The sequence below is a fragment of the Anopheles ziemanni genome, chromosome 3 (genome assembly GCF_943734765.1).
Source record: "Anopheles ziemanni chromosome 3, idAnoZiCoDA_A2_x.2, whole genome shotgun sequence".
NCBI classification, from domain to species: Eukaryota; Metazoa; Arthropoda; class Insecta; order Diptera; family Culicidae; genus Anopheles; species Anopheles ziemanni.
This window is the reverse complement of record NC_080706.1, coordinates 91101940-91129732: the sequence shown is the minus strand read 5'-3', so window position 1 is coordinate 91129732 and position 27793 is coordinate 91101940. Positions and strand designations below refer to the sequence as shown.

The 27793-nt window shown below is 45.1% G+C and overlaps 3 protein-coding genes across 3 annotated transcripts; all 3 read right to left on the bottom strand.

The window, feature by feature from the left end:
- Positions 1-7040: 7040 nt before the first annotated feature.
- Positions 7041-16777, bottom strand: LOC131289540 (sodium-dependent nutrient amino acid transporter 1-like). The gene is made up of 5 exons (XM_058318821.1): positions 16628-16777; positions 10906-11556; positions 9240-9468; positions 8160-9166; positions 7041-8062 (listed from the first exon to the last, which is right to left on the bottom strand). Exons 2-5 carry the CDS (start codon positions 11306-11308, stop codon positions 7800-7802), a joined length of 1902 nt encoding a protein of 633 aa, XP_058174804.1. The 5' UTR covers positions 11309-11556; positions 16628-16777; the 3' UTR covers positions 7041-7799.
- A 388-nt stretch (positions 16778-17165) lies between these two features.
- LOC131286009 (sodium-dependent nutrient amino acid transporter 1-like) lies at positions 17166-20319 on the bottom strand. Its single transcript, XM_058314866.1, has 7 exons — positions 20136-20319; positions 19585-19888; positions 19271-19493; positions 18924-19194; positions 18637-18740; positions 17920-18548; positions 17166-17855 (listed from the first exon to the last, which is right to left on the bottom strand). Exons 1-7 carry the CDS (start codon positions 20214-20216, stop codon positions 17593-17595), a joined length of 1875 nt encoding a protein of 624 aa, XP_058170849.1. The 5' UTR covers positions 20217-20319; the 3' UTR covers positions 17166-17592.
- A 3426-nt stretch (positions 20320-23745) lies between these two features.
- On the bottom strand, positions 23746-25931 carry LOC131285810 (sodium-dependent nutrient amino acid transporter 1-like). Its single transcript, XM_058314665.1, has 5 exons — positions 25122-25931; positions 24946-25049; positions 24430-24805; positions 24079-24355; positions 23746-24008 (listed from the first exon to the last, which is right to left on the bottom strand). The coding sequence occupies exons 1-5, from the start codon at positions 25929-25931 to the stop codon at positions 23746-23748; spliced, it is 1830 nt and encodes a 609-aa protein (XP_058170648.1).
- Between the last annotated feature and the right edge of the window lie 1862 nt (positions 25932-27793).

The following is a 27793-nucleotide window of genomic DNA, read 5'->3' as shown; positions in this document are numbered from 1 at the left end:
TTTATGTTTTGGTGCGCGAATGGTTTAGTAACCTTGGGGTCGCTTCAACACATTGTGACCGGTTTCGATTTTCTAACGCCAACGGAAAGGCAGCTGATTCATGCGCGTCGTAGGTCGTCAAATCATGGAAATGATGCCAATCCGCCCGTTGACTCTACAACCAGCTGATTGAGAGGTGATGGACCTTCTATTTTTTCTTATTCTCTATGCTGTAACAAGGTGTTCGAGTTGCTTTAACGACCGATTTTCAATATATCGTTTACAAAAACAAACCACCACAGCCGACAATCTAAAGTTCAACGACTTGTGAGGAGGAAAACTGTAGAGATTTGGAAAAGGAGTACGAGCAAGCGGACAAGCGCGCCAACTGCTTGCCCAATTCGATCACAATCGGCTTTTTCCTCCCTTAATCATTCAATCATTGGCGGAAGGTGTGAACGATGGCACACCGATGGTTTGTGGGTTTTGTTTGCATAATGCCCTTCGACGGGTTGGAGTAGCCGCCCGCCCGCCCCCCTTCAGGGCCCTCTCAAGCCCGGTTATGTTACAAAATGCTTCGCATCGTGGCAAACCGAACACGGCGGAATGCAGTGGGGGTAAGAAGTAATCATAATCGGATGGTGGCTTCCAGCGTGGTTGTGGAGGCCATCAAAATTAAGGCCCGATGATAATCTCCCCCTCGGCTTGCGCAGCACCTTTCCCTCCTCTGCTACCCACAAAAAAAAAAGAAACGGAACGGAAAAGGGATGCTCATTGACACCAATCGAAGTAAATCACACGTGCGAAAATAAAAACGAAAAGGAAAGCAAAAACTGCCACCTGAGTTCCCGTAATCGCATCTTTGCCAATCGTGGTGGCGAAACGTGAGCCGAAGGGGATGGGTGTGAGGCGGTGATCGGTTCGCGGTCTGGCGTTTAGTGTCATCACTCGGTTATGTCTGTTTGTGGTTTGGGGTGCAGCATAAGATCATGGATCACGTCACGTGCTTGGGGAAAACGATTTAATCAGTGAGCGAATGAGTTGTTCATATCTTTTTTTCACTATATCTTAAAGGTTTTAATTTATTTTCTGACGTAGGAAGGTTTCGAAATTTATCACAGAATAAAATTTGAAAAATGTTACGCATGATGCGAAACAAATTATTTTTCAATTTAAGAAATTCCATGTAAACGCATTGCAACTAGTTTTCCTGATGGTGACAAGATCACGCTTATTTAAAACACTTGAATTAGTTTTCCAAGATTATTTGAAAATAAAATGATAGTTCCTTTCCTGGCGTGACAAATTGGTTGCACTTTTTGGGTTTATTTTAAAATTATAATAATTCTCTGACAATTTTGCGTAGATCTACACGAAAAGTTGTTAGTTAAATGTTGAAAGGTAAAAAGTAAAAAGTAACCAGTTGTTGACTCCATTTCAATCAATATTGTATCCTACTGTACTGTAATTCCATTAATAAGATGTTACATGGGAAACATCTAGGGAAAGTTAGTCACCATTAGAAAATGTCAACCGCACAATAAAAATTAAATATTTCTCGGGACGTGCATATCCCGTTAGAGAAAAGACTAGTTTAGAAATTAACTACAAGGTAGCAACCAGAAGCCTTGCTGACTAAACCAAGATTTCCTTCGAAGAGCGCCATTAATGTATGCACACGAACTCTTGCCTTTTTAAAATCACGTTCCACTATTCGCGACTTCCGTGAGCCGTGAAGGTAACGTTCAAGAAAATTACTAACTTCCAAGAAGCTGGACATTAATCCTCTTGAAGATACTGCTCAGAGTCGTTCAGTTTGAACGTGTTACAAGTCGGAAGTTGATAGAAATGAATAAAAGGAAATCCTTCGTAGATGAACAACATTGAACTTCCGTTTCGATCCTTTAACGATTGGGTGGGCGATCGATGTCATTATACTTCAGTTTACACTTTCAACGGTTTTTTGTTCTCGTATTCTCCTTGTGTTTTCTCAACGTGCAGCTCTTGTAAGAACTATGTTTGAGGCGTTGTTGGACGCGATCATGAATGGCGGAGTCGCGGTGTCGGTATCGAGGGGGCAAAGTTCCAAGCGTGCTCCTTCACCGTAAACCGTTCGCTCCTTGGGTCGCCTTAAATCATTCAAGGAAAACGGGTGCATGCCTCGAGGGTTCGCTCGTTCACGAAGAAAGAAAAAATATATATAGAAACCTAAAACAATCGTAGTCGCACTTCAGCTCGAGAACGGGAATGTCTAGAACCGTCGTCGACCGTTCGGAGTCGACAGTTTAGATCGATCGAGTACCGACTCGATTTTCCTTTTCTTTTCCCTTTCGTCAAACCAACCCCGTTCTGAGTAAGGGGGAGGGTTGTGTTCTAATTGAACCCCATGGAAGCTGGCCCAAGGGAGCCAGTGTGTGTGTGTTGTGTGGACGACTTCCTGCATCAGCCAGTTTTTGTTTCGTTCGCGGAAACAGGTTCACCTGTTCCGCCGGCAGTGGAGTACTTTTACTCGACTGTGGACTACCGCCCGATGGTTGGTGGTTTTGGAGAGGAGGTTAGTAATTGAGCCGGTTGTTGACTTTTGAATTTGGGATCACGCCTGAGTGGCGAATGGAGACGTTAAACCCGATATCGGAATGATTTATTGCCGCCAAGGATATCAAAAAACAAATCGGTTTTGTGCGGAAGAGGATCGTGTCCTGTACAAATTCTTGTACAGTGTTTTTGGTGTATTCTGACAAATGAGATGTTTCTGGTGTTATTGTTAACTGTTTGCAAAGATTATTCATTTCATACGTGGTTTCATTTTGCTCCATTATGAAAGACATCTTGACGGAAACCATGTGTTAAACTATATCATCGCGCATGAGAGGTGTCAAAAGATTATTGTTCATCTTGCTTCAGAAACATTTTAATAGCCTGTTGATTTTTATTGCCCTAATTCGAACGGAATCCACTTTGCCCCACAGCGTCAACTGAACGTCGCAACATTTGATCCGCAATCGATAATCGGTAGTCTTAAGACCAATCTGTTTCTTTTTTTTTTAATGCGATACAGATCTTGATTGAAACGGCTTGTGCGGCAATTTGGCTTAGAAGTAGGCTCACCGCATGCGTAAAACCTTACGGTCGGTTGGATGCAAGATGCTAAATCGCATTTATTGGCCCCGAAATGCAACGTCATCGTCGCGTAACATTGAACTCGATTTCACTTGGCCGCGGGAGTCGATGGTCTCGTGTCGATCGGTGTGGAGTGCTTTTCGGACGGTAAACAATCGCCGCCACAATTAAGAATACGCACCGAGAAGAAAAAATATAAACAAACCACAAAATGGCAGGATAATGGCGTGAGGGTCACTTGGGTTTGATTCGATTGACAATCGGTTAGGCGGAACTTTGAAAAATTAGTTATAGAAGGGTTTCTGTTGGAACTTATTGCATATTTACCGTGATTGCTTTAAAATGTAAAAACGAGAAGAAAACGATAACAAATACAAAGAATTATATTTGAATTTATAAGCGCCATTCAAAACATAGTTGAACAACAATTTAAAATAAATTGGAGTTTTAGATAAACGTGGCGTGGCCATGATAGTAATTGGTCATGAGTTCAAATCCTATGAGGAAATAAAAAGCCATTTTTCATGGAAATAAAATTCTCGTAAACAAGCCAACCTATACCAACACATCGGCCGTTCCTGCATAATAAGGGCGGAAAAAAGCAAATGTGGAGGTCGACATCAGATGGAATCGTTGGAAATTTGGGATACAGAATTCTGTTCGTGCATCCTCTCGGTGGTTCATCGAATGAATCGAGCATCTGTCAATGATTGTCACTTTTTTGTGCACAATGTGACGGCAGGGGATAACATTTACGTAATTTAATGGAAGTATTAATAGAGATTGCGCGTGTGCGCCCGGTTTTTTTTTGCGCTACTTACCCTTGCTATTGCGAAAGCTACATGAATAAGAATAGCTTCGAAAATTGCACCCCTCGTCCGAGTCACAGAAGTGACAGTAAATTAAGGGTTCGCAGTGTAATGATGAGCAGGATTCTTTTTTTTTACTTTCGGCAGACAGCTTTCGCAGAGCTTTGCAGCGATTCGCCAACGGTAATGAGGTCTTAATGGAGGTCTTTTTCGAGGAGGACACTGACTGTCCGCACTCCCGCACACTTCGAAGGTCCCGAAGATCGATATTTGATGTGAGGACGTTGTGGTACGTTAATGCACACTGGATGGTAATATTCACTTTAGTTGCTTTTTGGCACAGTGTCGATAGGCTGAATGTTTGCAGGTAGTTTTTTAGCGCATCCAAATAACTTTGGCACAGACGATTGATCTATAAACACACGACAAGATGAACGAGGAAACACACTCAGTAGTTTAAACAAAAGTAAATGAAAAATAACGCTTCACTTCGAACATGTGATCACGAAAGACGTTTCTTGAGGGCAAACAGACTCGCGTGACAAAACAGCCGAAAAATTGAGATGAAAATTGCCTACGAACACTAGGACCTGCGAGAGGCCAATTTGGAAAATAGCCGAAAACACGCTGACCGTCGAGTAGCTTCAACACGGTTTATTAGCTACGTCGATTGATGGAATGATCGCTTGATCGTAAGTGAAAAAGAACTCACACAAAATTAACTGAATTTTTTTTTGAAGGTAATTCAACCGTTTCCTCTTGGAAGCCTGAACACACTAAAAAGTACACACACTCTGGTTGAACGAATTTTAGATGATCATTACACGCACTGTGGTTGAACGAAGCGTTGCTGCGTTCTCGTCGAGAAGGGTTTTAGAAGCCGATCGAGCGCCAAACCGATCGCGACGGCCGTTGCTTTGAAACTGAAAGTCGAAGGTAGTGTGCGGCGTGCTTTTAACCGCGCACTTCGCGTACCGCATGTTGGCCATGTGCGATGGAAGTGTGCGGCTCTCGTTTGACAGTTGCGACGCAGCTTTGCAATCTTCCAGTAGTTAAAATATCAGAAGTACTTGGTAAATGATTGAAAGTAAAACATTTCTTGCAGAGGTGGTTTGGCGTTGATAACTTCAGAACAACGTTACAAAACTAAAACGTGTTCCTACTGGTTTCGATTGGTATCTCTCTGCACTCGGGAAGCACCTCATGGAAAGGGCGCCACATGGAGCTTTTGAAAGCTCCGCTAAGTTGAATGAGCTTTGGCCTAACTTGGCGGTTTGACTTGCGAGGTGGTTGCCGAAAGGCTTCGAAACATTTTTAAACATTCAAAACGTTATTTACTTGGTATATATTTGTTTGCATATTTCATAATTCGAGATAAATGCCCGGTTCGCTTGCTTAGTTTCTTGATAATTTGAAATATAAAGCATCGTTAAAGTTTATCTAAAGTAAACTTGAACAAACGGATGAAAAGACCTTCGTTTGCTTTACTCTATTTAATTTGTTGACGATTGAAGCGTTTGGTAGATGATGAGAAGTGAAAGGTTAAGAAACTATCTAATATAAATTATTAGCAATGACTTTACTGAACGGAATTTCGTAATTGTTTCATATTGTGGCTGTCTTTGTGTTAAAAATATTCTCGTTTAACCGTTCTTCAGATTGTAAAAAAAGAATTAAAGAAAACAGAAAAATCAATCACAACTTCACACCACATTTTAAAACGTGTTGTGGTGATTAAATGTAACAGTTCCGCAAAATAACATTGTAGCAAAACCACCTTCTCTACTCTTACAATTAAGTACAGTTCAAACACCCATTGGAAGGCTACTTTAGGAGAAGGCTCTGATTTAAATATTCGTAGCTACTCAACTTGAGTAACGATCTGCTTACTTAACGTCCACCCTCGATGTCAACCGATGCGAAAACCAAAATGAGCTGCAACGAGCTTCGAACTAATGGACGCGGACAAATTACATTCAAATTATCTCCTCCCCTCCATAGTGTGCATACAACGTAACAAACGAATTTTCCGACAAGGTCACATTTTTCTTTCATTAAAGGGTTGTTTTGGTTTGCTAATTGAAAAAGATGGCACCTACCATCCAATTACAGTACTCGATTGTATGGTGGAAACATGTTTACGTTCAATCGAAATTGATAACACAGATAGGTATTGAATTCCGTACTCCTGGGAAGAGATGCGACACGAACTTTGGTTGATCATTTTTGTTAAACCGAGAAAATATTTGAGTTTTTTCGGAGCATAGAAAATCTTGGCTGTTGTTGTAAATACTAAGTTAAGTTAGGAAAAATTATATCTTCGATTTTAAACTGAACAATTATAAATTGAAGAATTGAAAAAACTTTTCTAAATGTCATCTGCTTCAAGAGTGTTTACACCACGTGTTTGAGCCTGAGAATAATTAGATAAATTTTCCATAATGAATTTTACCGATGCTTGTTTGTTATGTTTGCTTGTTTATGCTTTCAACAATCGAATTCTAGTATAACAATAGATCTATTTTTTCAATATTCTTCCACATTGTAAGCTTTGTTATCTAACCTGACTGATTCTAAAAGGAAGTGAATAAACCAGTACTACAATTGCTCGTGAGTCATGTATATGTTTTTATTTTGTACAAGACATGTTTGGTCCGGTGATGTAGTTCAATTTTACCCTTCGCTAATGTGATTTCTTGCTATGCTATTGTGTGTGTGAGTGTGCACAATAGTACGATGATTGTAGCGGTATATCACACCGTATCAAATTATGAGCATTGTGTTTTCCCTCATTTTTTTCTTTACCTCCCGATCGCGGACCCAAGTTGAACTGAATGCGTTACATCTTGCCTTGGGATTCCTACACGCAAATCAACTCATAACACACGAGAATTATAATTACCCACCTAACCCCAGCTCGGTGAGTAGGTTCTTCCCATCTCGGTTGTAAATGTGTCAGTTTGCTTCCACCTGTTACCAAAGGAAGGGGTTCGTTCTATACCTCGACTTCTGGTTTATTTTATTTCGATAAAAATTACCTGGTTAAAACTCCACCTGATGTGGAACAGGGTGTTTCTTTCGATAGGGCTTAAGTGTTGATCACTTTTGTCAACACAACTCGTGTGTGTATTTTCATTTATTTATTCATTTATTTCCTCTCTAATTTGTCACAATCACTTACATCCTAATTAGTAGCCGTGTTGTGTCTACTTCGTCCAGTGGCACAAGTTAAAAGTCATTAAAGTAACAAACATAAAAATCTATCACGATATTGTCGGGCGGTTTCATCTCACTGTGTCATTTCTAAATCGCAAAGCACTTTTCGTTTTCACTTTTCCTTTCCATTCTCGCGCGGAGAGACGGTCGTCCGGTTGTCCGGCTGTGTATGTGCTTTCTTTCACTTATTTCTGAGCATACGGTTGCGCCGGCAGCGTCTTAATTGCGGGTATCAGATGCACCTTGTAAGCATTCCGATGCACCGATGCTAATTGCACGATCGTCTGCGGGAACCCGAGTGGTTGAACAATAGACTGCATCGTTTGGACGTCACGGTTTACGAGTGGAACGGTGAGAGGTGCCGGGGTATCTGACGTCACTGAAGGTCGGCTGCACGAGGGCAAGGTTGCTAGCAGTTCGAGTGCATCGTGGAGCGCAAAGTCTCAGATACACACACACACACGGTGGGTTGTTGTATGGAAAACTCGACTCTAGAGGTCGCTCCGGCTTTTTGGAGAAGGAAAAGAAAAACACAGTTTCGCTCTCACTAGTTGTCTGCTTGCTAATACTGCTGTCACACATGGCTCTGCGGGATTCCGTTTTCCCCGGGGTCTCGAATGATTTGGACAGAGAGCGCGCCCGGACGCGAGGTATCTACAACTACGGTCGGTCCTGCTACACCGACACCCGGTAGGTCTTATCGTTCCGATGGAGAACTCGTCGCAATCGCGTCCAGCGTGACTCGAGCGGCGTGTAGTTGTTGCAGAACTCGAGGTACCGCTTGCGCACGTCCAGCTCCTCCGGGCCCCAGTCGGAGAGGGGTTTCGAGGCGGCGATGATCCGCTTCGTGAGGGTCGTTTCCGTGCGCTTGCGTACGGCAAACCAGGCCCACAGCGGGATCGGTACCAACGCACCGGCGTAAATGCACCACCCGAGAACTGTCGAGACGAAGGGGAGAGAAACCAGATTGAGGAAGGATTAGAATGGGGACCAATTGGTGCTTTGGTGTCAGAACAGAGGGACTGTCAAACTCACCGTGATAGACATCGTCGATTCCAGCTGGACGTTGACTCTTGACGAGTCCAATTACGAGGACCACGATCAGTAGGATCGGCGTGACGAAGCGCCAGCATAGGCGCCACAGGAAACCGGTTCGACGGTTCAGCATAAACTGGATGTCGCGTGTCAGCTTCCGTATGCCGTACAGCCAGCAGAATGCAAACAGCTCGAAGATGGCCGAGGTGAGCGTCACGAACTGCACACCATAGTAGTCGAAGTAGTCCAGCATCTTCGAGCCGGACGGTGTGACGAAGAGTAGACCTAAGCCGAACCCTAGTACTCCGATCACACAAACCGTCTTCCACGACTTGAGCCGGGGGGCGCTATCCTGCAGGGCGGTCAGCACGCTGTTTATGAGCCCAGTGCAGCTACCGACACCGAGCGTTAGTAGCATGAAGAAGAAAAGCAACGCGAACAGATTCGGTACGTGCTCAAACTTGGCCAACGCGTCCGGGTAGGTGATGAAAGTGAGCCCACTGCCCGGATACACCACCTTCGTGTAGTCGGTTTCGTTCGTCAGGTGGCCAAGATGTCCGATGATGGCGAACACCAGCGAACCGGACAGCAGCGACGTGAACGTGTCCAGCCAGGAGATGATCATCGCATCCCGGTAGATGTTGTTGCTGAAGTTGTTGTACGACGAGAACGCGATCACACCGCCGAAACAGATCGACAGCGAGAAGAAGCACTGCGAGACGGCCTCCTTCCACACGTCCGCACTCAGCAGCTTGTCCCAGTCCGGTGTGATGAAGTACTTCAAACCCTCGCCCGCTCCATCCAGCGTGAATGCGTACACCGCGAACGAGATCAGCACCAGGTACGGGAAGAGGGCAAGAAAGTACGCCACCTTTCCGGAACCACGAATACCCTTGATCATCATGATGGTCATCGCGACCCAGATGAACAGCAGACACAAGGTCAGCTTCCAGTCCGGCACACCGAACTCGCCCTCCGTCAGCAGTCCCTCGCCAGTAACCGAGTGTCTGCAATACGCCACCAAGTGGTCAATTAGCACACACTCTCCCTCTTCAGAATCAATCGCCTTCGAACACTTACGTGTAGTAGAGCTCCGCGGAGGTTTTCACCGGTAGTGCATTGTCGAATGCAGGCGTCGGGCCGGTGTTGGACGAGTTGACGCAGTTCAGCCCGGTCCAGGTGACGTCGCAGGAAGCCCACGGCAGCGGACTCTCGAAGGAGGCGACGAAAAATCGAATCGCCGTTGCGATCGTCGCGGCATAGTACACGATCACCACGCAGATCGATACCATCTGAGCGATACCGATACCTGCATGACGAGAAGAGAAAGAGCAAGGTGTTACACTTTAACATGAGGAGGAATTTATTACTATGGAGATAAGAGTGTTTTGGAACGGTTATTGAGATCCTTAAAATCTAGAAATGATAAGATAACCTATTAGAAATATAGGCATTGGTTTAATTGGTTCAAATGAAGCTCATTCCATTTTCGACAACAGTAATCCATTAGATTGGCGTTGGTTAAGCGATGAAAAGGTTTATCTCATCAGATAATGCTGCTCTCGGAGTATTTAATCAAACCGATAACCTATGAAGAGATGACTGTATCTCTGATACTTTGTTTTGACATCGGGCGCTTTGGAGCCCGATTAGAATTACCTGAATATGTACCTCATTTAACCCCTGTCTCAGAACACTAAATCATGACTAACGATCTTCTAATGACAAGGGAGTTCTAATGATTGAAAGTTTGTTCCTTTTGTGTTTCGCGTGCTTTCATAAACTTTGCAATTTGTCGTTGCATTTTTTCTGCTAAAACATGCCGTCTGCGTTTGACGGTACAATCCCAGATGACGGAATGACATGCGGGCGTCAAAGTCGTTAAACGAGCGCAAAAGCAACGAACCCCCCGCCATGGTGAACGATGAGTGATTTATTTGTTTGCTTTGAATTTTATGGACCTTAGAAGCTAGGTCCACGGGTGGTTGTTACGTTTTTTAAAGGATTACGGTATGGGAAGGTATGTCTTTAGAAACTGTGACAGTTGCTTCCGATCCAAATGCTTGTGATCCAAAACTAACGCGATGTTCGCTGACATTGGGTGAACTTCAAACTCCCATTTGAACCTGTGACATTCCAGATGCGCTATAAACTTTTCTCTCCTGCATGTTCGTTTCGTTTGTTTGAATCGCGCGATCCCCCAAAACGAGATGCAAAACAATTTTATCTCGAAACAAAAACGAAAGGAGAATCGTAAACAAACGCATGCATTAGAGAACGTCGCGCCGGGCATTAAACGAATTCTTTCGATGACGAAACCGGTTGACTATCCGTCGGCCAGAATCGAACAGGAATTCGATCATGGAAGAGAAAGGAACTAATTGGTCGCAATCGGCAAAAAAAGAGAATAGAAGTGAGGTTGCAAACGACGTTGCGGTTGGTTGGATGCAGCAAATAGCCACAACGAAACACTCGTGAGTATAATGGGAGGAACTGTTCCTTTCCTATTCAACATTTCAGCGAAAAACCGGGGGTAAATTTTCTGCACTAATCGTAGTCATTTCCTTTCCAGTTGCATGATTGAATTGCATTCGGGCTGCCACATCTGAGCAAAGACACGTGAGCCTCCCACCACCCGGTTGGGAGAAAAGGGGGACTAGCTAATCACTAGCGTGGATCGTGTGCAAACATTTGTTCCTCACGCCGGGGGATGGGGATAAACGATCGCCCGTGCCTCACTACCTACCTCGCATGATCGGCGACACATCGTACACCTTGACGCTACCGCGGCTGGAAAACTGGCCCATCACCATCTCGAGGTAGTAGATCGGCCGTCCGACGATGAGCAGCACGATCAGGTACGGAATGACGAACGCACCGCCACCGTTTCGGAACGCCGTCGACGGGAACTTCCACACGTTGCCCAGCCCGACCGAGAGAGCGATGCAGGACATCAGGAACTCGACGCCTTTGTCCCACTTTGCCCGCTCGACGGGTGGTTTTTCCGGCCCGGCTGCCACTTCGGCCGTGGCCATCGTCGCGAGGGCTAGCGATCCATTCTGGTGGAGGTCCGTTGATTTCCGGTTGGCATCTGCCGCCAGACCGGGGTCGTCCGTTCCGACGAATGCCGGATTATCCGCACCGGACATGGTGGATGAATGAAGCACTCTCTCTACCGAACAGCGAGTTCCACACGGTATGCCAGCCTTTTTAAGGTGTCCTCCAAGAAGATTTGAGCACGAGATTTTCGAACGTGCCGAACGTGTCACTTGGTGTGAATTTGGATTTTTCTCAAATCCCGTCACCAGTTGTCACTAACCTCCGCGTTAATGGATTTGATGCCGTCGTGTCGTCGAAGCTAAATTACTGTTTGTAACATGGTTGTCGCGCTAAATGGCTGTCCGTTACACGGGATTCGAGATGTTAAACAAAACGTATTAAATTAAAATCACAAAGTTCGTGCGGTTTAGGAATATGTCGGTAGTCAACGGGCGGCTAGAAGCGCATTGGATGCGGTTTGTTTTTTCCTCCTTCTAGCTTAGCTGATTGCAATTTTGATTCGACACATTTATCACCGAAGTGTGGCGGACCTGTGTCAAGGACTTTACAAGCACGCGTCGAAGGACACCGGCCACGTGTAAGCACAGCCAATTCTTCACTTTGCACTTCACGGTTGATGTGTTTTTACTCTGTTACGCACTGCAAACTTCACCGACACCTTCGCCCCGGGGTTCACGAAAAGGGATTAGCAGGGCGCGAAAAACCACCAACCACGGCCGGGTACACTACCGTTTCCTGTCACTCGGGGAAAAAAACCCGGAGGCTTCAGATGTTTCCCCTGAGGAGAGTTAAACAAACGATCTAGATCCGCAAGCGGTTCCCTCTGGCGCAGATCCGAACGGGTCGAGTGTTCGTCCGCTAGTGAGGCGCTGCCGGGTCTGGGGCAATTAGTTTATAGCCATCGGGAAGTCGGCGTCTGGCCCCGACGCACACTGGCAGAAGAGCGAGACGGAAGCCGCACACTACAGCACGCGGAAACTCGAACTGCGTCGATTCTAAGCCGCAGAGGGTGCGTCGGATAAGCGCGACCCGGCGGAATCGGCACTGGAATGGGCTCGGAGTGGGGGGCGATTAAATTGCGAATTTACTGACTCTTATGGGTGGCGGGGTGGGATGGGGTGGGTGGCTGGCAGTGCAACTCCTTCCAAAATAGCCCCCGGTGAGGCCGTCTTAGGGGATTCTTATGTTCGGTCAGGTTTTTCGGTTTTTGGCTTTGTATCTCTTGCTGCGGTACTTATTTGCTCGTTGCGCGTTCGCCAATATTCTTTTTCGGCGCTCCGCACGACCAATCCGGGCGATGAAAGCTTCAGGTTTTTGGCAATAACGCGGTGACCGGCAACTTGCCTCCGTGTATTGTTTTTTGTCCTTTTTTTAGGAGTGGAATTTTGCACATCTCATCGCGGCACGACACGTTATAATTTGACTGGTCGATTCGACTCGGCCTGGTACTTATGTTAAGCAACGTACGGTTTGCAGCCGCTGTTTCCATTTTTTTTTGTCTTCTCTCGTCGCTTAAATACTTCTTTAGTCATGTATGGACACAGGTTCATTTGACTTTAAAATTCATTAGTAAGATGCTGCGGTAAGAAAAACTAAAATCACTCGAATTCATTGTGCTAATTGTCGTGGTTGGTATATGGATACTAACAAAGGTTTCTCGTTTTTTTTAAAATGATGTTTGGTTTACTTGTAAAATTGTTTTACTTTAATTGTAGCATCCTCATAATTTGTATTTTGCATTTATCATAAACCTTGTTTACATTTTAATAATAAATTTCAAAAGCTGTGTATTTAATCATCTTTCTTATATTTGCTCTTCACTTTTCTATCGATAGCTGATTTATTGATCTACGCCAGGGGTCGGCAAAGTCCGGCTCGCCAACTGATTTGATCCGGCTCGTAAGAAAATTGTAGTGCTTCATACAAAAAACCTATCTCAATTTTTATCGGACTAATTCACAATATTAAAATTGTTTTCTTTCCAAAAATAAAGATTAAAATAGTTGACGGAGGTGTTCCTGTTATATGTTAAAAAATATCAAAATTCAACGAAAAGAAGTATGAAAATGTTTAAATAGTTTAACGATAAAATTTCAAATATTTTTTCTTTTACTATTTTTCTTTGTAACTTTACCATCGAATAAGATGATACTCCATTCACATGTGTACTACTTTGAAAACATTAAATCATCTCTTAAGGTATCCGACCCGCGCTTTCGGTTTCCTTTTAATCATCTGGCCCTTTTTAGGAAATGTATTCCGACCCATGGTCTACGCACACAAGTTCATCATTGGAATTGTCCGAAAAAAAATTGCCTGTAGGCTTTTTCTCCGATCTGCAGGGGATTTTGTGAATTACAAAAAAAAAACAAATTGATGTTTCTAACTTTTTTTAAAGTCTCAAACATTTCAACTGAGATTCCTTGATGTATTACAAACGTTAATAAGTTTCATTGTTTCGAATCAACTTCGTATGTCTTCATCATCACCAAGTAAGATTGCGTCCCTAGCGATTGCTCTGGGAGGGCGTTGAAATTCCCCGGAAACCTGCCTGGAGTTTTCTCAAAACCCCCACAAAGTATCCTCCACAGTAGAGGGCCCCCGAGGGGAGGGGTTAGCTTCCGAAGTGGCATTTCAAAACCGATTTAACCTTCAAACACCGGCCACGTTTCGCAGATCATCCGAGTCGTGGGGGAAAGCTCGCGGATCGCTTTTGGTTGGGTTCGCGTCTCCAGCATATGCGTTTGACGTAAATCGGCACGTTATGTTTTGGCGGACAGTACGCCATGTATAATATGCTTGGCTAGAACACGTTCTTTCGTGGGGTTTACACAGAAGTGAACCGATTCTGCAGCCATTACGCAACCACAACCGCCCATCTGTGGATGGCCCACGGGAATCACGGGAACTTCATTACCAAAGGGGAAGATAGCACGATCGACCCGATGCGGCCGGATCAGTTTTGTCCCCCTAGAGGAAGCCAGCTTATCAGCAGCAGGTAGTGTTCATTCATCGGCGCTCACGTGCATCAGCGATCCGGGGGAGGAAAAAATGTTTACAAATTGTAGCACTCGATAGCAAAAGTTGTCCGTTGCTTTTTTGTCTGCCATTTTGTTTACACAACGGCGGGTTCCCACTTTGCACCGCGGCTCGGCGTGTAAATATTTACGATAAAATACAACAAACCTCCCGACCGCTGTTCTGCACACCAGGTTTGAGCCGGTTTGTCGTGGATTCGCCGTGTAAACCTAACCACTCCAACAATATTAAACGAAAGGAGGCCAAACGAGGATTCGGTGCAGGGCCAAGCGCGGCTCGTGTTGCGCCTATCCCGGATGAAAGCTATCATCATTTTTATGGCGAAATTCCACCCCCCACCCCTTTCCAACCCGGGCGTTGGGAGGAAATGCAAACACCAACTCACCTTCGACAACTAGCGCCCATTGACGCGCGATTACGATGATGAGGTTGGAATGGCGAGGGGAAATGATGCGAAACAGGGTCGGTGTGGGACATACCGTTCCACAAACCGTCTCACCGTCCTTTGGCTCATCTGACCGCTCACATGCGACAAATTTATGATTTAATAGGTCCATCATTTGTGATAAGCGAAAGATTCCCCAGAAGTATCTTTATGTCGCAGTGTATTAGCTTGTTGCTTCTTCGTGTGCTTGTTCTCCTAGGGAGCTATTAGTGGTCTTCTCACAGACCTTAAAGACAACAACCTTCGGTTCCTCGAAAAACATCTCCGGCCAATGGGGGAGTATAGCCGGGATAGACTCGGATTGGTTGACGCTTACTCGCATTATAGCACTCTAATATCGGTTCCCTTTACAGCTCCTGAGGTTCAGGGACGCAACTGAAGGCTCGAAGGGGGAAATTTATTCCACTCGGAACTCACGAATGCGCTATCCTACGCCATCGGTTCTGTCCGTACTCGATCTAATCGATTTGTCGCAATCATTACTCGACAAATAGATATCCCACCATCATCAGCCGATCACGTGGTTGGGCGAAAGCGGGAAGAGCTGTCTAAACTTTAGTACACCTTTTATTATCCATATTATCATCTATCCGTTCGAAGAGCAGTAAACGTGTGCTGCTGCTGACGCACTGAAGTCCGATGTATCGATGTCTAGGGGCCAGTAGGTTGGAGTGCATGAAACGATACTGTTCCAAAAAGTAAATAACACTAGAAACAAATGGAGCTATTTTCAGATTTACCGTTCAAGGAATCTACTTGTTATATCCCTGATTATACCCTGCATACCATCGAAACCTGGTAGTAGTCCTCGTCAATATCCGTAGTTTGAGTCTGAATAGGTTGTATTAGAGATAAGAGGTTTCAACATTTTGCAACGGCATGACTGGACACAGACAACCTCATTAGAAGGCGAACGATGTTGTTTGTTGTCTCTTTTATTGTTGTCTGGAAGTCCAGGAACCAAAGAGAAACATTAGTGGACACAACGTTCTTTTTATGGGACAAGGAGAAGACAGTATTCGATCTAATCTTTCGGTCAGTCTTTTTAAGGTAAATGATATCGCGGCGTAAAGTGAAAATCATATCAAAAGGACATGGTGTGGAGGGGCTGGTGTTGAACAAGTATTTTGTGTGTTAAGATAACACAGAAAAACAGACCCCTTGTGCTCTATCAACCGTGTACATCTCGGATGTACGAGGTGTGATGGGAATAACTGTACGTGACCGGTATAATGCTAGGAACGATCTTTCTTTATTGGAATCGTCAGACCAACACTTGAAGCACGAAACTAGCAACAAATAATTGTTTAATTTCACGTTTGATCTATGCATTGCGCAACGTCGTCCCGACTGCATGGAACGTTAATAATGACATGGTAAAAAGAAACTGCTTACTTCTTATCGATAAAACTATTACTTACACCTCGTTTGATATTGATGTACTAGTTAGTGTATATTTAACAAAATGAAGTGTTTGGCTATGGCCATCTCACGTCCAGTCTGTGCTCGGCTTTGTTGGTAGTCCCAAAAATCCCACTTTTTTTATAACGCACATCACCACCACTCCGATTTCTGCCTTCGACCACGCATTGTCATAATACTTTCCGTACGACTTTTAAATTCCCTGCCTGCCATTGGAGAGCTCTCGATCAATCACATTTACTGACGCCTCACGTACACCGGACACTACGCATTTGTGATGAGGGAAAGCACCGCAAGCCGCTCGGTGGGGATTGAATCTTTCCACCTTTTCTTGTCTTTCCTTGCTGCCCTGACACACGTTTGTTTTACGAGGAACAAGCTGCGAGCGATTGCGACAAGCGACGAAAATTTTTTCTCGAAATATTTATACTTGTTCGTCGGAAAACACAGATACATTTACTAACAATTGTGAACTACAAAACGGAAGTTCGAGATTACTTACGTTTATCTCGCCCTCAGTCAGTTAATTTACAAATCACACCCAACCATAGGTTTCGTTAAAAAGTCTTGTCTTGAGAAGAAACAGAAATCGATCATTTGGAAAATCCACAAACGTTGTACATATTCAGGCGACCCATTAATCACTGCTTGCAGACGAGCCGGGACGGTACTTTATACTGGTGGTATTTTTTTACTTACGGGAATCCCTATGAGGTTTCCAAATCGTTCGTCCAAAAAAGTTTCACTCTATGTGTGTGTGTGGGAATTTAAGAGTCTGTTTAAACCATCGTGCAGTGGGATTAAGGATCGGGTTTCACAATTCCCTTGAGACGTATTTCATCTACAATGTATGATCATTGCTAGTTTTTGCTTTCAGTAGTTACTTATGTTTTAATGTTTAATTTGCCCGTTAATCTATTACCGATTGCAAATTAGTAACAAAATTGTATACCAGTACGTGTTTGCCATTTGTTTCGGATACGAAAATCAATCAGTACCATAGCTATTTTTAAAAATTTCCTTTGTTTTATTTTTCATGTTTATCATTCAGCTTATGTTGGGTATTATACACAGCACATAAAAATTAATCTAAAGCATTACTACATAATGTTCATGGATAGTAAAAGCTTAATTTTTCAATTTGAGGATCTCTTCAACGTTCTGTCATCGAAAAAAGAATGTTTCTAGCGTGATCCTAACTTTGGTATAGATTTGATTCGAAATGAGTAATGATGTACGAAGTAAAAACATTCTACAGAAATACCTGCATGTTCACTATACACATTCAACATGAACACGAACCTGCAGCACCTTATACTAGTTCCAAAGATTACGTCTAAGAGTTAGAGAGTCGTTTTATCTACTATCGAGAACATCCTTCCCGAGGAGTTTAGATTATCACTGATGTGTGTGTGTGTGTGTGAGAGAGAGAGAGAGAGTTACTCATCCCGTCGAAGTAACGGACCATCAACCCATGTTGAACATGCGTTTTTTGATACGCTGCACTACGCTCGATGGCACGGGGTGAGTCTTTTGATACTGTTCCTCCTCTATCTGATACTGCATGCGGATACCGTCATCCTCCGGTCCCCAAACGGCCAGCGGTTCGAGGGCTTTCCGTGCCGCTGTGCGGAGTGATTCATCATGCCGACTGCGCCGCCGGTGCATTGCGTAGATGTAGAAAATGGGCAGCTGCAGGATGGCGAGGGCGTAGATGGAGAGTCCTAGAACTAAAACGATCAAATCCGGTTAGCAAGAGAGGTCTGCGGGAGAGGGGAGAATCACTCAGCTTACTATTGTATTGTGTTGGGATATCTTTCAAACTGATGTTCACAATACTGAAGACAAAGATGAGTACAGTGGCCATCGGGGCAATCAAACCCCAGCAGATGCGCCAATAGATGGAAGTTTCGATCCGCAGCATAAACTTAATGTCCCGGCAGATCCGATCGACACCATAGATCCACGCGATGGCGGCCAGCTCGAGGACGGCAAACGTGAGCGTCACATGTTTCGCACCCAGATCGTCGATCACATCCAAAAAGTCCATCCCGCCGGGAGTAAGGTACACCAGCCCCGACAGGAACCCGATAATGGCCGTTCCCAGCACGACGTGCCAGTGCTTGATATCGGGCCGCTGGTCCCTGATCGCCGTAATGATGCTTGTCGTCACGCCCAGATTGCTCCCGACGCCCACAATGAAAAGCATCAGGAAGAACAGGGCAGCGAAGACCTGGGGTAGAAATTTGAACTTGGCTATCGCGTCCGGGTACGTCATGAACGTAAGTCCTGCACCCTGCTTTGCGAGCTTCTGTATGTCCGGCTCGCCGGTAACGAGTGACAAATTACCGAGCACCCCGAAAACAATGCATCCGACGATGATGGAGGTGAAGGTATCTAGCCACGAAATAATGACGGCGTCACTACGAGAAAAAAAGGACGATTCAGTGTTGTGTGGTCAGCTAATGAGAGGACTTTAGTCAGGGCGTCACAAACTAATGGTCAACCTACCGGTGTACATTGTTGCGGAAGTTGTTGAAGGACGAATACGCCACAATACCACCGTAGCAGACCGACAGGGAAAAGAAGCATTGACTGATGGCTTCGTACCAGACCTGGAAATTTAAAAGTTAATTAAAACGTAGGAACGGGTGGAAAGTGAATCAGGCTGAAAGTTTGTGCACTACAGTTGCATACATTCCGGCGTAATTCAATCAGTTCAAACCGGTTCAATTACAGCAAAACTAACAGCGTTCTGTAAAAGATGTTTTACAAATTGTAATCGCTTGCTAATTTACCTTTACGTCGCGCAATTTATTCCACTGTGGTGTGAGGAAGTATAGAATTCCCCTCATCGCCCCGTCCAGCGTCATGGTTTGGACGAGCAGTATCAGTATGATCACGTACGGAAAGATCGCCAGAAAATAGGACGCTTTACCGGTACTTTTTGCTCCTCGCATCAGGATAATCGCAACGACAACCCACGAGAACAGTAGACAGAGGGTCAGTTTCCAGTCGGGCGTTCCCAGACCGTCATACAGAGACGGTGCTTTGTGGATGATCGTGTTGCTGTAAGAGTGGAAAATCGATCATCAAACTATTGGTAATTGTAATGCACATTACATTTTCTAAAAAGAATACTTACAGATAGTACAGTTCCGCTGATGAGTGAAAGGTAACGGATGTGTTGGAAACGTTCAGTTGGCCTACGGCCGAGGAGTTCACACAGTTTGGCCAGGATGGATCGCACTCGCTCCACGGCAGGGTGGTGCTAAGCGATGCCACAAAGTATCGGAATGTGATGGCCAGTATTGGCGCGTAGTAGGTCAGCACGACGAACATTCCGATGGACTGTGCCACACCGATTCCTGCAGGTTGTGGAAAACGGTTTTTGTTTAGTCACTATCTGCAACACACACACACACACGCACGGAAAGCACCCATTCCGGTTTTCCTTACCCCGCATGGCTGGCGCAAGATCGTACAGCTTCACGACACCTCTACTGGAGAACTGGCCTAGCACCATCTCGAGGTAGTAGATCGGCCGACCGACGATAAACAGTACGATAAGATACGGCAGCAGAAACGCACCGCCACCGTTCTCCAGTGCGGTGTACGGGAATTTCCAGATGTTGCCAAACCCGACCGAGTACGCGATGCACGACAGCATGAACTCGATGTCGCGGCCCCATTTGCCACGCTCCGATGCCGTGACGTTCTTCACGTCGCTGTCCGTTTCGAGCGTTTCGGTAGAATTCATTACCTACGGGAAAGATGCCGGTGAAAACGTGGGTTGATGGTGGGGTGCGTCAAATTTCTAATCGATCGATTCGATCGATTAATCGGAGTACAATCTAGCAGCACGCGTTTGCTGGTGCTTATGCAAGCCGCACCGTCATTGTTGTGATCGGTGAAAATCAAAACAAAACCGACCGACTGGCTAATCCGCTTCCTTGTTCCTCTCGCTACTACACGTACGTCACACACGGTACGCGAATTTTGACACTTACCGACGAGGCCACCGATCGGCTATCCGCTTGGCCATTGGCGGCCGCTTTCACGCCGCCGTTGCCGAACGCGTGGTTGTCCATGTCGTGTGCGAACCAACACTTTTACTAATTAGTATCACTTTTTAACACTCCGTCAAAGGATGCTGTCCCGGTCGCCAACGTTGGCGTGGTGTGCGCTCACTGGTGATGCTGCCCCGTGCGCGATCGCTGCACGATTGATGGAGCTCCACTGGATGGGCAAAGCATTTAATCCCAAACGGCGAGAGTAAGTTTCGTGTTGGTGTCGTGAATGAATGTGCAAGTATTACTCAACACATTCACCAGCATACCCCGCGATATGCACACCGATCTTAAGCCCGTTGCAGTTCGCGCCCCGCGGAGTGTCGGTATACACAGACGATACGATCACCCCGACTCCCCGCCGCAGCTTCCAACTTCTCTGCCCCGACGGTTTGTTTGTTGTGTCATAAAAGCTGGTGGCCGCTTTTTCCTCCTCGTAAAACCCGAACCACGGTCACCACCATGGGTTGAGGGTTTTCCCCGCTGCAAAAAATAGCAAAACCCGGTAGACCGGCTGCTTGGTGCAGTCAGCCCTAGGCCAGGGGCGCATCGTGTGGCGCTCGCGATCGTTTCCTAAAACGTCGGTGGATAACCCGGTCGCACCGAACGCACACATTGGCAAGCTGAGCGTATCGATCGTTTGTACTTTGCATCAGCATACTGGTTATTTTCTCTATTTCGTCGAACAGAGATAGTTGGCATCAATCGGGCAAGTGAATTTGTTTTTGGCAACCGATGGCATCCGGCGGAATATGCGGGTGTGAGTGCCGCTTCTTCGCAGTTGGTTTCTAGTTATTAGTCAAAAATCAATAAAATGTACCAACCGCAGATTCCCGCTAAACGTGATGGATGCTTGCAAATGGTTTTCGTAGAAAGATGTGCCCTCGTGGAGGGCTGTTTCGTTCGCGTCTGTGTTGATTGGATGACTTAATTCTAAATAAGTGCGCAGATAGGGGAGAAATGTTGTCTTTCCTCTGTTAGAAAAGACGCAACACATTGGTTTATCATTCTACGTTAACTATAAACGTTTTGCCTTTCATTGTACCGTTAGTTGATGTTATTCATTTTTTTTTAAATTTTGATAAACCTTTTTTTTTGCAGAAATATCAATTGTCAACAGTGAAGATGTTGTTTGAAACTTATCTGCAAATCAGTGGTATGTTACATAAACAAGTCCTTTTCGTTTATTTTTCCTACTAAACCACAAGCGATCGCATTGATTCTCTTTTTCCCTGGCTTGTGCTTGTGTTATCTCTTTTTTTCATTTCATTTATCAACACTACACATGCTGACTGATAATTGTTTAAATTAATTATAATTGGAGATTGAAGCATTTGTATCAATTTGCGTACAATGCGGAGGATGAGCTTGAAGATTCCCCGTGAATCTTTCCCCCGTCCCACCATACAAAATAAATGGAAATGCTTCAATCAAGCTGGGTTTTGCAAATTCACATCAGAAAGCCAGCTGATCAACGTGACGCGCTCTTTATTAGTACGAACCCAGTAGATTAGTCATTTTCCTTGATGCACAGGAATGAACTCAAACAGTTAGAACGAGGTGGGGTAAATTGCATTGGGGAAAACACCATTGACAATATTTTTCTAAATTATTGTGGGGTAAATAGCGATGTTATGATTCAATCATAACATTGTGGATTTTTTCTTGCATAAACTTTGTTTTGTTTAGGCATGATTTTAAAATATTTATTTCTATCAAGAGTTCTGTTATTGCCATTTGTATTCATGCAATTTCTATCGTTGGTTTTGTTAATTCCATTCAGACTGGCTACAGGGTACAACAAAGTTGCAGGGTGAATAAGGTTTTAAATTTCATAGCATTCTAACTAAAAATTGATTGTCTTTATATACATATGGTAGTTTTTTTTTATTATGTTCACGTTATACTTAAGAATTATTTTAGTGTGATATTATTTTTTATCGTCCTATCGTCTATAGTAATTTTCCTTCTGAGGGTCGTCATCGGGCCAACAAACGAGCGCACGCTTAAAACTCGAAGTATGCTTTTTTGCCCACGTGGAGTCGAAAGTCAGAATAATGGACCTTGAATTTTCTGTAGATGCTCAGGTAGCGAGCAATCGATGCAATGTTCTGTACTTTTCTTTAAATTTTTGATTGCCGTTTGAGAGGATTTTTCTTAACGGGCTAAACAATGCGCAAATCACAGCACAGTTTTATCAGTAACATTCGGCGATATAATAGTGCTTTTACATGTACGTCAATGAGCACTGCGGCACCCGGTGCAAATTTATGGGCAATAATATAATGGATGCTGGGTGTAACAAAGGGCTCCACAGACAAACGGGCTTGACCGACCCAAGAGCGACAGATGTTAGTAGAGTGATGAACTGGACCCCGTGCAGATAACGTACAGATCAAGTGTAGATACGTACACGTACTTTCACGACGGGCAGCAGGAGCAAGTAAATATTGATGGCAGAGTTTACGCACGAACCAATGCATTTCCGCAGGTGTAACTCGCACATCAGTACGTTTCGATCGTTGATCACGTGCTGACCCAGCACAATCCACTCGCCAGAAGGTTTCGCGATGCCTACGGCCATAGTTTCTCCAATGCGCCGCAAGTGAACTCACATATCGACACCAGACTATACGCCGATCCTATAGACCGTCGGCAAATGTAGTAGTGGGTCTCCAAATTGTTTCATCAGGTGGATTGCTCGAGTGCGACCATATGCCATCTATACGATTGAAGCAGATATTCGTGGCACGGAATATGAAACATGAAAAGTGGAATGAGAAGCGTGGACGGCATGGAACCTTCAATGGGACGGAAGGGGAGCCAAGTATTTCCGATGAGCCAGGTCTTCTTCTTCTTGGCGTAACGACCTCTTGGTCATTTGCCTGCCCGTTAAGGGCTTACGAGACTTGTTTCCCTGTTGTACGTGGATACGTCCTCTCGTACAGGGGAGAGTCTGGTCTCAGTTGGGATTCGAACCCACGCCGTCGAGGTGGTGAGCCCCAGCGCTCATGGGCCGACTTTCTAACCGGCGCTACCGTTCGGCTGTCGCGGACCCCGATGGGCCAGGTATCTGTCCTCAATAAACCTAGTTAAAGATAACTCGGCTATGGCTTCCTAGAAATGGGTAAATAGTTCCATCTCTTTACTTACGTGGATAGGACTTCTTTAGGACTAGAACACAATCCATTATAGGGATGCCCCAGATATGCTAAAAAAAGTTGAAATCCATTTTTTTTTCTTTAACTCTATAAGAAGTTTATTGTCCAAAAAATACAGAAAGCTGCTAAATTGAATACAATAACTTTACAATTTTGAGCTAGCTTGAACTGAAAATGAATACATTTTTCAAAGCTTACATTTGTAGAATTTCTTAATCATAGTTGGCTAGTAGGCGTTATTTTAATATTAGCGACCAAAACCTACAGGTTTTTAGTGACTCCTATTCTACGTTGGTGTTATTTGTAAAAAAAACACATCTTTATAATTTACTATTCATTAGTTGTTTGTAGAATCTTTAACCAAAGAACACTAATTGAATTTCGGAACATCATTTGCTGAAGCTCGGGCACAATGTCTCGATCACGTTGTGGACAATGGTGTTTCCACGGGCACGCTTTTCTTCCGCTCGCTTCCTTACATCCGTTTTGTACAGCATTTGTGTCGTGGGGCTCTCTGGACCCCAGTCCGGTGTTGGGCGACTTGCGGCGATGATTTTGTTCACAAGTCCAGTTTCGGTCCGTTTCGAGACAGCATAAATCGCCCAAATCGGCACTTGTACAACGACCAGCGCGAATAAACACCATCCAAACGCTGCAACGGAAGTAAGAAGAATTGCAAATTTTAGGTCGCTCGACATTCATTGGGTAGCTTCAAAACTCACTGATTAATTCGGACGGAAGTTTTGCGCGGTTCTCGATAGTTTTTTCATTGGGCGTGAAGCTTAAGATCCAGATGATAAAAATCATCATGAATGTGACGAAGCCCCAACAGATACGCCAGAAGATCCCGGTCGATATGCCCAGCATGAACTTTATGTCGTGGCATATGCGATCCACGCCGTACATCCAGCAGAAGGTGACGATTTCCAGGAGCACCAGGGTCAGCACCGTCATTTCCACGCCAAAATCATTGACCACATCCAGAACTTCTAAGCCTCCCTGCAAGTACCAAACCAAAGGGTTTGTTGTTATACAGTTTTCGGCAAATTCCACTTGAAGAATAGATATTCTACCGGAGTGATGTAGACCAGTCCACTGCAGAACCCAAAGATCGAGACCACTGCAACCACCTTCCAGTCGGCGAGCTTGGGATAGCGATCCTTCACACCGGCCACAATCGTCGTCACGATGCCGGTATTGCTGCCGAGTCCGAGCAGGAAAAACATCAGGAAAAAGAGCACGGCGAACACGTTCCGGCCGGCTTCCAACTTTGCTATCGCATCCGGATATGTGACGAAGGTGAGACCAGCTCCACCCAATGTCATATTTTTACTCAGCTCTTCCACTGTAGTGCTCGTAATGCGCGCAATGTTGCCTGCGATGCCGAACACAATGACGCCCGACAGAAGGGAGGTGAACGTATCAAGCCAAGAGATGATCATTGCATCGCTGTAAGGATTTGAATCAGACGATATTTGTATTTGTCTTATGCTAACAGCCTGATTATCTAAGACGATTGACTGCAGTGTTAGTGTTAAGCTCCCAGGCAAGGTTGAGGGATTCCTAATGCGAGTAAAGTTATTACTTACCGGTAGATGTTGTTGGAAAAGTTGTTGTACGATGAAAACACGATAACCGCACCCAGCGAGATGGTCAGCGAGAAGAAACACTGCGCTACCGCTGCTTGCCACACCTGAGTTTAAGAAGAGAAAAATAGATGATAAACACTGAGGCTTCAATCGCAGCGCATATTCGCTATGCTAACCTGAACTGTTAGTAGTTTCTCCCACTGAGGTGTTAGCAGGAAAAATATGCCATCCCAAGCGCCTTGAAGAGTGAAAACTTGTATGAGCAGCACCAGCAGGATGACGTATGGGAAGATGGCGAGGAAGTAGGCCGCTTTCCCGGAGCTTCGGATACCCCGGATCAGGATGACCGTGATGCAGATCCAGCAGAAGAGGAGACACAGTGCGAGATACGAGTCCGGCGTACCGATAGTTCCTGTTATCTTCGTCGAATTGCTATGCATTATGTTCTGATCGAAATAGTACTCCGCCGATGGACGATGAGATGATGTTGGGTTAAATACGATTTCCAGCTTCTCCGAGTCGACACAGTTAGTAGCGTTAAGACAGCGGGCCCATGGCAGTGGGGTGGAGAACGATTCGATTAAGTATCGCACCGAGATCGAGAGAACAGCCGAGTAGAAGCCCAGAATAAGCACCATGATGAGCGTCTGACCGACGCCGACACCGCGCATCAGTGGTGACATATCGTACACTTTCACGCAGCCGCGGCTCGAGAACTGACCCATCACCATCTCCAGGTAGTACAGAGGCCGCCCGACCAGAAACAGGACAATCAGGTACGGTATCATAAAGGCTCCGCCACCGTTTTGCATCGCAACTTGCGGGAAGCGCCACACGTTGCCAAATCCCACCGAAAGCGCCACACAGGACAGCAGGAACTCGATACTGTGGCCCCACTTCGCGCGCCGCACCTCCCCCGATCCGTCCGTCGAGACTTCCGACGGGGTGTCGCGAGCGGTGGCGCCATCCCTCAATTGGCCCAACATCGCGGTATCCGCTGACCAAGTGGTAGGGGTGGTGGTGGTGGTCTGTAAAAGTTAAATATATCGTCAACCATCGAGCTAGTGCGGAAGGAAGGGTGAGTCAGGGTTTTGGGGGTTGGTTGGCGAGAATGCACGCCATTCGGAAAAACGTGACCTCATGGCGGCAAGCACGCCAACGTTGGCACGGTGCCGTCTACCGTCGATATGCCTGATGCAACTCTTACGCGTCTTGAGTGAGAGCGCAGTGCAAGAATATTTCGAAGAATCGAAGGCGCCCTACGTCGCTAGTTGACACAGCCGGTATATTTCTTGGAAGCGAGTCGTTAGTCGACTACCTGCCGTCGCCCTCGCCGCGTTCCGTTGAAGTTCAAGTTCAGACTTCACACAATGCCAGTGCTATCAATGTTTACTTTTGTAATATAACGCTGTGCCGCAGGAATGCGTGGCAATCGCGAATACATGCGAAAAATTTATCAGTTCTGTTGAGTGAAATGTGAACACTTCATTCAGTAAGTACATTTAGCAACCGTTTAGCGAATACAGCAAACATTGCAGGGCGCGGAAAAATCGAACTTCGTCGTGCGTCTGTCGGTCGACTAATTTAATGTTTGTGCCACAACAAGTATATCATAAAATAACATGTTACGTACCCTGTTGGACCTTTCAAGCAGTGCTCTAATATTTACATCTTTTAGTGCGATGCCCACAGCTTTTAGTGAGTCCATCCAACCTATTAATACGATCGCCGGAGCTTTTAAGATAACGCGAGCGTCATTTAATGACTCCGAAGCATTAAGAAGATTGATAAGATAATGCGGGCACGCTTAGTGCGATTGCGATTAGGATATTTGCCTCAGTCACTTTTGTGAAGCTTCAGCGATCGTATTAATAGGATGGATGGATTCACTAAAAGCTGTGGGCATTGCGCTATAAGGTGGTAAAAAATGTCCTGCAAAGCTTGCGAATGTTTCTTCTCAGCCCTTGCAAGTATGTTGGCCCGATTCAGCTTTGTTATAACAATCCCGTGATACTGATCGAACATACAATTGATTGAGTCATAATCGTTCAGATGAAGATTGATTGAAGATGCAACGAAGGGAGTTTTTCTTCGTATATAAACACATTCGCTCATTCGTAATTGCAATTAACCATGTAGCCGTTTAGTTTTACATTTGAGTCACCGTGTGGGATTTTGTTCGGCTGTGAGTTACTGAGAGTAACAAATGAAGTAATAAAATATTAGTTCTCACATAAGGCTGTTTTTCTGCCTAACTTGTCACAATTCACGCTTCTCTTAATGCATTTCGATACACGTTATAAGTGAACGATTGAGAAATTTTGTGTTTGAAATTAGGGAAACCCATTTAAGGGGCATTTAAACAAGCTACACAAACATCTGTTGCTGTTGTCGTGGTTCATAATTGAGTTGATTGCAAAAGGATCAAAACTACATGTTCAATAATTATTTTTTCAACCGCTCAGTACCCCAAAGTAGACCTGTTATTCAATCAAAATAAATTTGTATTTTAACCTTGTCACCATCGGCTTCCGGGTCGTAAGTGTTCGGACGCACCAGGACGTCGTTGAGGTTGCATTCGTTCACCATGATGGCTTTGCTCAAGCTACCAGCTGCCGCACTGAAGACACTCCACTTTTGCTCGTCCAACCGTTAGAATATACTGACCACACTGCAACGACTGCACTTGCCATGCACATGCAAATGCAATGCACGATTCGGTTACACAACTTGGCACAGGACGCTGCCGCTGCTGCTGCTACTGCTGTTTCTACTGCACTCCACTGCTACTCGACTGCGACTGGCTTTCGCTCACCGATCGGCATCCCTTTTTACAACCCTAACGAAT

What these genes read in the sequence shown, in the direction of transcription:
- LOC131286009 (XM_058314866.1), bottom strand. Translation starts at nt 20,216, where the DNA reads ATGGACAACCACGCGTTCGGCAACGGCGGCGTGAAAGCGGCCGCCAAT. An exon ending in TCAGCGGAACTGTACTATCT is followed by an intron (nt 19,195 to 19,270) that starts GTAAGTATTCTT and finishes CCACTCTTACAG; the next exon opens with CAACACGATCATCCACAAAG. An exon ending in ATAAATTGCGCGACGTAAAG is followed by an intron (nt 18,741 to 18,923) that starts GTAAATTAGCAA and finishes TTAAATTTCCAG; the next exon opens with GTCTGGTACGAAGCCATCAG.
- LOC131289540 (XM_058318821.1), bottom strand. Translation starts at nt 11,308, where the DNA reads ATGTCCGGTGCGGATAATCCGGCATTCGTCGGAACGGACGACCCCGGT. An exon ending in TCCGCGGAGCTCTACTACAC is followed by an intron (nt 9,167 to 9,239) that starts GTAAGTGTTCGA and finishes GGCGTATTGCAG; the next exon opens with ACACTCGGTTACTGGCGAGG. An exon ending in AATCGACGATGTCTATCACG is followed by an intron (nt 8,063 to 8,159) that starts GTGAGTTTGACA and finishes TCGTCTCGACAG; the next exon opens with TTCTCGGGTGGTGCATTTAC.
- LOC131285810 (XM_058314665.1), bottom strand. Translation starts at nt 25,931, where the DNA reads ATGTTGGGCCAATTGAGGGATGGCGCCACCGCTCGCGACACCCCGTCG. An exon ending in AGAAACTACTAACAGTTCAG is followed by an intron (nt 25,050 to 25,121) that starts GTTAGCATAGCG and finishes TCTTAAACTCAG; the next exon opens with GTGTGGCAAGCAGCGGTAGC. An exon ending in GACTGGTCTACATCACTCCG is followed by an intron (nt 24,356 to 24,429) that starts GTAGAATATCTA and finishes TGGTACTTGCAG; the next exon opens with GGAGGCTTAGAAGTTCTGGA.